Here is a 9,891-nt window from a genome sequence, read left to right on the forward strand (position 1 = left end):
CAGATTGGATCCAAATTTGATGTCATGACAGTATGACGTCATTTTTTAATTGGAGCAATCATCATGATGTCTGCCCTAATATAACGATGAGATTACCAGACATATGATATCCTGCAAGCGGGATTTCTTACGTATATTTGGTAGCAAGGAAGGTGTATGTGTACAGATATGTATTATATGGAGAGATTCATGCATCTACAGGTGTCGGAGAACCTGCTGAGTATCTATCTGGACGAGTATGAAGACACACCGTGGGATGCCCTCAAGTACCTCATTGCCGGCATCAACTACGGCGGCCACGTCACAGACGACTGGGACAGACGCCTCATGCAGACTTACATCGGCGACTACTTCTGTGACTCCTCCATCAGCCAGGCCTTCTTCAAGTAGGCATCCATGCTGTGCATCATTTGCCCCTAGTATTCATCAGTGGGTTTACCATACTCATTATAACAAGTGCTCTGGTCGCTTAGATAATTGACAAAAGGGGACACTTAAAATATAATACACACGTGAAATTTGTTGCTTGAGATCGAGCAGCATTGAACAAACCTAGTTCAAATGTTGGTGAAGCTAGCATTTTTTAGATAATTCTGCAACAAATTGAACAAAGGGTGGCCATTCGCAAATGGCTGGATGGTGTTTGCCCGTGCAAGTGCATGGCCTGATGTTAAGGGAGGAGAATGTTAAATGTATATATGTTGTTGTTGTTGATTTTTTATGAGAAAATGAGATCAATGTCATACGTGGTGCTATTTGCAAATGGATCCTGGAAGTTTTGGTTAGATGACAAATTTATTACAATCAGATCTTTTACACCACTTCAAGACATGACAACCTTAGCGCTACGATTGTCGTAAGTCTGTGTTAACGTATGGGAGTTACGATCGTCTTAGTGCTAAGATGGTTTTGTGGAGCAGCCCCAGGTTACAGGGGTGAAGCTGACTTTTCCCCAGCTGTATGCAGAGTTTGAAATTAGGCGTGGAAGTCACAGGGTCCTTTTCATAACCCCAATGTTTAAAACTTAAATATTTATAAGGCCCTGGAATCAGTTACGACAGCAGCACACCTGAGGGACTCTTAGTGTCTGTGTGAGGAGGGGAGAGTGGAATGTTAAATGTTTGTAATATAAAGTTCAACTTTATTTAAGGACATTAAGGTGGAGGGGATAAAAAATGTTAGATTAAATAATATGATACAGTCCTAAAACAAATTTCTTTCGCCACCTCTCCCACTCGAAAAAATTACCAGTGCCTAAGCCTAAATTGAAAGTTTAGATTTAAGGCTCCCTAAGTTGAATTGCTAAGTCTTCAAAGACCGCTGTGTGTTGAGCTCTGTCTGTAAGTGTGGTTTCTCTCCTGTACAGGGTGTCTACACTGGCCACCTACTATGTGCCCAAGGATGGCCCTCTGTCTTCCTACAAGGAGTACGTCAGCATGCTGCCTAACATCGACCACCCAGAAGCCTTTGGCCAACACCCCAACGCAGACATCGCATCCCAGATCCAGGAGACGAGGATGATGTTTGATACGCTACTGTCACTGCAACCACAGGTCTCGAGCACAGCCGGAGAGAGCAGGGAGGACAAGGTACACAAAATAACATGCTGTAGCCTCCTCTGTGTTATTTCATGGGTCTCATCTTGTATTGATACAAATCTTAAGTGGAGACTTTTGCTGTTGGTGATTGTAGATTTATTGCTGTGTTTGATTATAAAGAGGTTGAGAGTGGTGGGGTGGGCATTGGAAGGGGAGGGTAGAGTGGGATGGGAGGGGTAGGGTAGAGTGGGGCAGGGATGGGAGGGGTAGGGTAGAGTGGGGCAGGGATGGGAGGGGTTGGGTAGAGTGGGGCAGGTATGGGAGGGGTAGAGTAGAGTGGGGCAGGGATGGGGGTAGGGTAGAGTGGGATGGGAGGGGTAGGGTAGAGGGGTGCAGGCAAGGGAGGGCTAGGATAGAGTGGGATGGGAAGGGTAGGGTAGAGAGGGGCAGGGAAGGGAGGGGTAGGGTAGAGTGGGACAGGGATGGGAGGGGTTGGGTAGAGTGGTGCAGGCAAGGGAGGGCTAGGGTAGAGTGGGATGGGAGGGGTAGGGTAGAGAGGTGCAGGCAAGGGAGGGCTAGGGTAGAGTGGGGTGGGAGGGGTAGGGTAGAGGGGTGCAGGCAAGGGAGGGCTAGGGTAGAGTGGGATGGGAGGGGTAGGGTAGAGTGGGACAGGGATGGGAGGGGTTGGTAGAGTGGTGCAGGCAAGAGAGGCCTTGGGTAGAGTGGGATGGGAGGGGTAGGGTAGAGAGGTGCAGGCAAGGGAGGGCTAGGGTAGAGTGGGATGGGAAGGGTAGGGTAGAGGGGTGCAGGTAAGGGAGGGCTAGGGTAGGGTGGGATGGGAAGGGTAGGGTAGAGGGGTGCAGGTAAGGGAGGGCTAGGGTAGGGTGGGATGGGAAGGGTAGGGTAGAGTGGGGCAGGCAAGGGAGGGCTAGGATACAGTGGGATGGGAGGGGTAGGGTAGAGTGGGGCAGGCAAGGGAGGGCTAGGGTAGAGAGGGGCAGGCAAGGGAGGTCTAGGGTAGAGAGGGGCAGGGATGGGAGCAGGAGAGTAGGATGGCCTTGGCTCTTCAACCGTACTGAAAGATCAAAGTTCTTATGGCCACTACATGGCCATTTGTTTTCAAAATAAATTAAATTCACTTAGTTGTGATATTTGAGTTTTGAGCTTCATAAGAAGTTTGCAATTTGACCATATGCTCCTAAATTCTCTTAAAATCAGACTTTTTGTTGCATTTTAGCCACATACACATACATTTAATGTTAATTCCAAAATATGCAAGAGTTCAAATCAACACCATCGACTTCTCATTCACATGCGTGTGTCTGATAAAGTGTTGGCCAAAAATGGCATTTTGATAATGAGTGGGACAAAATTGGCATTCTGATAAATTGTGGGTCACCACACCTTCATCTTCACATAATTACTAAATTAGATTCCAGAAAATAAGAAAATGTATATTTTGTGGCTTAACACAATTTCATGTTCAAAAGATAAAAATTTGATTTTATTATGAACCTTTTGGAATTCCACATGCCAAGTGTCCTAATGTGTGCATGTCTATGTTTCAGGTGCTTGACCTCGCAGCCAATATTTTCAAACAAATTCCTGAGAATATTGACTATGAGGGCACAGCCAAGATATTGTCCGTGGATCCCTCGCCGCTTAATGTGGTTCTTCTGCAAGAAGTAAGTGCACACCAGTCCTTCTCTGCAGATTGTTCGGCTGGTAGTATATAACTGAACAGTCCTTTGATCCCTCAGGCCATTCTAGACCACCTCCGTGGTCTAGTGTATAAAGTGTCTTGTTGCAGTGAACTCTGAGGCCTGTCCTTGTTGCAGTGTTAGTTGCAGTGTTCTAACTTGGGTTTTTATTACAGATCCAGCGGTACAATCTTCTGCTGGACGAGATCCGTGTTTCTTTGACAGACCTTGAGAGGGGTATCCAAGGGTTGGTGGTCATGAGTTCCGAGTTAGAGAACATCTTCCAGTGTATCTACGACGGCAGGGTGCCCCCAGCATGGGAGAAGGTAATACGGATAATAATCATTATGGCTTCTGTGATCCCCAGGGAGATGAGAATACAAAAACTGATAATCATCACGATGGGTTCTGTGATCCCCAGGGAGATGAGAATACAAAAACTGATAATCATCACGATGGGTTCTGTGATCCCCAGGGAGATGAGAATACAAAAACTGATAATCATCACGATGGGTTCTGTGATCCCCAGGGAGATGAGAATACAAAAATTAATAATCACCATGATGGTGTCTTCGGTTCCTACAGGGCACCTACTCACTTCAGTAAAACTTCACGACTTGGAAACAGTAGCCTTGTTCTCCTGTTGGAGAAAATCCACAAGAATAAAAGAATGAAAAAAAACTTTGAGTGTGGTACATGAGTCTGTAGTTTGTTGACTGAGTTAGTTCTCCCTAAGTGAAATAAATCCAATGAAAGTAAATAATTGTTTTATGAATTTTATAAATTATAAATTAGGTTTACCCAGTTTACCCGTTTGAAGGATTTTCTTTACAAATATGAATTTACACACCAACCTTGTTGGAAGATGTAAACAAACTATACACTGGTCAATGGATCATTGTGCTCTCAAATTTCATTCTCAGCTCCCTGGGAAGTATTACAACCCAAGCTACTCTGAAGATTTAGTCACATTACCATGCCATCAGATAGAAAGCCACAGCATTACTTATAACTGTATATATACAGGATGAATTGGAAAATAATTTATTCCAATCTGAAACACAACATACAAACTGTTTTATCTTCTCAGGCCTACCCATCAATGAAGCCGCTGTCAGCATGGACACGAGACTTGGTGATGAGAGTAGAACAGTTTGCCAAGTGGGCTCAGACAGCTCACCAACCGACGGTCTTCTGGATGTCCGGCTTCACCTTCCCAACTGGCTTCCTCACAGCGGTACTGCAGACCTCGGCCCGGCAGAACAGCGTAAGTTGTCTCCCTTTACTTATCAATCAACACAACGATACTGCAGACCTCGGCCCGGCAGAACAGTGTAAGTTGTCTCCCTTTACCTATCAATCAACACAACAATACTGCAGACCTCAGCCCGGCAGAACAGCGTAAGTTGTCTCCCTTTACTTATCAATCCACACAACGATACTGCAGACCTCGGCCCGGCAGAACAGCGTAAGTTGTCTCCCTTTACTTATCAATCCACACAACGATACTGCAGACCTTGGCCAGGCAGAACAGCGTAAGTTGTCTCCCTTTACTTATCAATCCACACAACGATACTGCAGACCTCGGCCCAGCAGAACAGCGTAAGTTGTCTCCCTTTACTCACAATCCACACGACGATACTGCAGACCTCGGCCAGGCAGAACAGCGTAAGTTGTCTCCCTTTACTTATCAATCCACACAACAATACTGCAGATTTCAGCTAGGTAGAACAGCATGCTCCAACACTACAATGTCAAAAATTGTTATCCTCTGCTACAACACTCTATATCGTGTTCCTCTATGCCACAACGCCCTACATGGTGGTGTTCCTCTATTCCACAACGCCCTACATTGTGTTCCTCTATGCTACAGGTATCGGTGGACACGCTGTCCTGGGAGTTTACAGTCATGACGGTGGATGATTCCAACATCACTGGACCACCGAAGGTAAACTTTCTTTGTTTGTTGTTTAATGCCACATTGAACGATATCCTATCCATATGAAGGTGGCCTGGTACTGATCAATCTCATTAAAATCAGATTTTAGTCACAATCTGGTCAGCGACGCTCTTATTGGTCAGATGGAAGGCCATTCTGACAGATATTTCTTTGGCAGTATTGAGAACTAAGATCAGATGTTGATGAGGTTTGTTAATAATCAAATATGGACCAGACAATGCAGTGATTGACATCATGAGCATCAATCTACGCAAATGGGATACGATGACATGCATCCAGTAAGCCTGACCACCAGATCCTGTTAGTGGCCTCTTGTGACAAGTATAGTCTCATTATATGACAAGCATGGGTTGCTGAAGACCTATTCTAACCCATATCGTCATGGTTGATGTAACAGCGAGCAGAAAAACACTCCTGAGAATTACTTTAATGTCTAGTATTGTTCTTTTAGTTTGTCTATAGTTTCAGTTTCTCAAATCAGACTCTGCAGTGAAACGTTTCCATCTCCATGGCTACAAAACTTAGTTGTGTTAACACATTTTAACTAGTTTACTTGCACCACTGCAAATATCACTTCATACACCTGTGTATGGTTCATGTCATCTGGACAGCATTGTTGACACCATGAGAATCTTGTTGTGATGCAAGGTTACAACTGAAGATTGCTGTCATTCGACAATTGTGGTTTTCTAAGACGACGGTCGTGATCAAAGTATTTTTCTAAAGGGGAGCTCTGATGATGGAATAATGGTTTATAAAGAAATTATAATGTCAGTTGTGCCATCCTGGTTTTATGAAACTTGTGTAATAATTCATGTAATACCCTCACTCCTGCTCAGGAAAAACAAAACTTTTGACACTCAATTCGAAAAATCAGTATGACACATGATCATTATAATCTCTATGCAACCCTAATGGTGTTGTTTGGAGGTTTGCAGGTCTTACCGTCTGATGCAAAATGTATGTGTCTACCTGCAGGATGGAGTGTTCATCAAGGGTCTGTTCCTGCAAGGAGCTGGCTGGGACAAGAAGAACGCCTGTCTCATTGAGGCCAACCCCATGCAGTTGGTGTGTGCTATGCCAACCATCCACTTCAAGCCTGTGGAGAACAAGAAGAAGACAAGCAAAGGTATAGGCCCATTAGTGAAATTTAGATATAAATTCAACAGGTGCTTGTCATAACCTGAATATGAAAATTTCAAATATAAATAATTTCGGAGAAATCCTAAAGGACCATCCTTCATTTCTAACAATGTTTATCATGGGTCACAACAGGGTTTGTACAGTCACAGTATTCAAGGCTTTTTCAAGGTTACTTCCCCAAATTCAAGGCCTTTTCAAGGTTACTTCCCAAATTCAAGGCCTTTTCAAGGTTACTTCCCCAAATTCAAGGCCTTTTCAAGGTTATTTCCCAAAATTCAAGGCCTTGACAAGGTTCCTTTCCAAAATACAAGGCCTTGACAAGGTTCCTTCCCAAAATTCAAGGCCTTGACAACGTTCCTTCCCAAAATTTAAGGCCTTTACATGGTCCCCCCCCCCCACCTCAAGGCCTTGACAAGGTTCCTCCCTAAAATTCAAGGCCTTTACAAGGTTCTCCCCAAAATGCAAGGCCTTGACAGGGTTCTTTCTCAAAATTCAAGGCCTTTACAAGGTTTTCCCCAAAATGCGAGGCCTTGACAAGGTTCTTTCCCAAAATACAAGGCCTTGACAAGGTTCCTTCCCCAAATTCAAGGCCTTTACAAGGGTCCCCCTCCAAAATGTCAAGGCCATGCAAATTTACATTTTACTACTTTTGCATAAATCACAAAGTGGAACTCTTGAGGTCTGACAACTGGCATATTCCACTCTGTAAGGAATAAGAGTTCATTGAAAGGGAGGTTACTGATGTTACCAACTATAAATACATTGTAGGGATGGGAGTCGGGTTCTCGGGTCCGGTGGATCCTGAGTAGGACCCAGGTACCCACATGACTACCCGGACCTGTGGTTAGTCACGTGATATATTGTTTAATGACATTAACGATAAAACTGGTTACACACCAAGTAGCTTATGTTCACATTTCTTTCTGACTATGCAAACATTCATTGTGACTTTTATACGTTCAAAAATAGTTTTTGCCACGGTTGCAGTTAAACAGTTCCCATTCAGACATTTTGTACCCAGCTCTTGAGATTGAGACCTATAGCAGGTGCCCAGGTAGTAAATTTCAACTCGTCCCAGCTCCTAATAGATTGTATACAAAAACATTTTGTCGATGTTGCCATGATAGCTTTGTTTTGAGTCCTGTTTCCCCTCACTGTTGCAGGAATCTACACATGCCCCGTCTACTACTACCCAAACAGAACCGGGGGTTCCGGGCGGCCATCCTTCATTGTGGCAGCAGAACTGAAGTCCGGCGAGAAGGCCGCTGACCATTGGGTCAAGCGAGGCACAGCTTTACTCATGAGTCTTGACTACTAGACACTCTCAGTGTTACTGACCGATCATTGCTTCATTGTGTAAATATGTCCTGCTGCTCAGTGACGAAGAGCAAGCATCTTCATGTGGTCGATTACATCCAAAGATTTGTTCACTCACATGTTCTGTGGATATGTACATAATTGTTTTTGTCAACATTTGTTTATGTTAAATGTTTACTATTCTGACAGTATTGTGATATTTTATCAATATCCTTCATGAACTTGCCTCATCAGGAATCCGCTATTAAAGCAGTTATATTAATAATGATTCCATCCGTCCTTCTCTCATCTGTATAATTATTTGTAATTAAAAACAAAATCTGTCTCAACAATATGATAATTCTGACCAAAACCACTGCAAAATGTTATATTGTCAAATTCTTTGTTTTACAGATAATGATGGTTATGACACAAAAAGTCTGGTGGTAAACTAATAAAAATGTTGGGAATTATTTAAGGATGATTTCTAAAGTCTAAAATAACTGTTTTTAAACAAAATACAAACACAGCATGTGTACTCTTTTTTTTTTACCTTTTTATCTTTGTTATTTATCAAAATACATAGGCTATAAATAACACATGAAAAATAATGGGAACAAGTTAAGTTTAAATGAAAATTCACAGTAAAAACTGATAAAAAAATGGATGATTTGTTTTCAAAAGATAGCAACTTTTACAAACAGCATTTATAAGTTGTGATGTTTACATGTTTTTGTGATGTGTATATAATGCGTTACATAATGAATTCCATAATGAGAGTATTCTTAGATTTGAAAATGCAACAATACAACTGATATGAAGTGCTCACTGATGTGTATTGAATTAACCTTGAGTGTGACTCCTGTTCCATCCTTGTTTTTGCCTGTACATGAATGTACATAATGAGAGTTATTGTTTATGACTTTATACACAATGTTGTTATTTATTACTTTTACAAAACATTTACAGCATTGAACAAATATTGCATTGTAAAAATGACATAAATATGGGTTGATATATGACAGTTGAAACTGATACCCTGCCGAATAAACACTTAATAATACCGGACTTGTGTTTGTCATGAAATGGCGTGTTTTTTCATAATGATATTAATAATAATAATAATGTCTGTTGACTGACATTTGGAAAGTACCTGTGTTTGCTGCGAGAAAAACAGCCCTTGTGACAATCTGGGTAATGCAGAAGGCAGCAGTGTTGGGGAGTCTTCACATTCTCCGAAAAGTTCTGGGTGGATTCAACAGGCAGCGTTTCCTGGGAGAAACTCCAATCACTGTCTGGACTGCATGTAGAGGGGGCAAGGGCCCTGAGCTGATGATAAGCCTAACAACCCTGACTGTGCTGCAGCATATGAGGATGTTCTTTTCCTGAAAGTACAAGTTTTAACAGGACACTGTGAAGAGATGCTGTTATGGAGATCGGAGAGTTCATTGAGGAGAGTGTGAAGTGAATGAGGGAATACTGTCAGCAATATTCCAGCTACATGATAAGGGAGCCTGACAAAACCAACCAGTGGTCGATAATGTGAGCATCAATCCACGGTGTTAGAGTACAATGACAAATTCACCCAGCATTCGTCACCACTCATCACTATCGCTAACCTACAAGAAGACTCGTCCCGTATTGATTTATGTCATGTGTGAAAATACGACAAAACAATCACAATGCGGGTATGACAAGTACTTTATTCAAAGAATCCCTCAGGAATAAGTTTTAATTTTACAATGTCTTGCATCTTAATATGTACCCAACATACAGTTAAATGTGTTCAATCATACTGCATAATACAGAAAGTCCTGATGTGTTTAAATAGCATCTAGAATGTATATGATATATGGGGGAACCATATATGAATCGTTAGGCAACAAGTTTACAATTCTTTTAGCTAGGCCCATTTGTGCTTAGACGGGACCCAGTTGTAAAAATGGCAAAGAGAGGGGCAGGAGTCGCTATTCGGTTTGTCCTGGAATAACACGAGTTGTCTGTCGTGAATGATTCACCCAGGTCACACATGGTATACGTGTCATCCACAGGTCTGTTCCGACATCCATCATCGACACAGGGGACATATTCTTACCCAAATCTCAATTAGCAGTGAGTGAGGTGTTACTCATTTATGTCATATTTACGAGTACATGGGGATTCAGGAATAGAGTACGTCCCCAGCAACCTGTGCTGATCCTAAGAGGCATCAAAACGGATCTGTGGTCATGTTGATCGTTGCTCACAATAACGT

General features: G+C 42.6%; 1 protein-coding gene across 1 annotated transcript in view; it reads left to right on the forward strand.

Annotated features, from left to right (window-relative positions):
- The window catches only part of LOC139448631 (dynein axonemal heavy chain 2-like), a 95,261-nt gene extending 87,128 nt beyond the window's left edge, over window positions 1-8,133 (forward strand). The window contains exons 73-80 of the mRNA XM_071230197.1: window positions 202-386; window positions 1,367-1,589; window positions 3,107-3,223; window positions 3,415-3,564; window positions 4,329-4,505; window positions 5,112-5,186; window positions 6,177-6,327; window positions 7,505-8,133. Coding sequence (XP_071086298.1) covers window positions 202-386; window positions 1,367-1,589; window positions 3,107-3,223; window positions 3,415-3,564; window positions 4,329-4,505; window positions 5,112-5,186; window positions 6,177-6,327; window positions 7,505-7,659 — 1,233 coding nt within the window. The 3' untranslated portion in view covers window positions 7,660-8,133. The remainder of the gene's footprint in view (window positions 1-201; window positions 387-1,366; window positions 1,590-3,106; window positions 3,224-3,414; window positions 3,565-4,328; window positions 4,506-5,111; window positions 5,187-6,176; window positions 6,328-7,504) is intronic.
- Window positions 8,134-9,891: the final 1,758 nt, after the last annotated feature.

Source organism: Haliotis cracherodii, unplaced genomic scaffold (assembly GCF_022045235.1).
Source record: "Haliotis cracherodii isolate W230 unplaced genomic scaffold, xgHalCrac1.p SCAF_7, whole genome shotgun sequence".
Lineage (NCBI taxonomy): Eukaryota > Metazoa > Mollusca > Gastropoda > Lepetellida > Haliotidae > Haliotis > Haliotis cracherodii.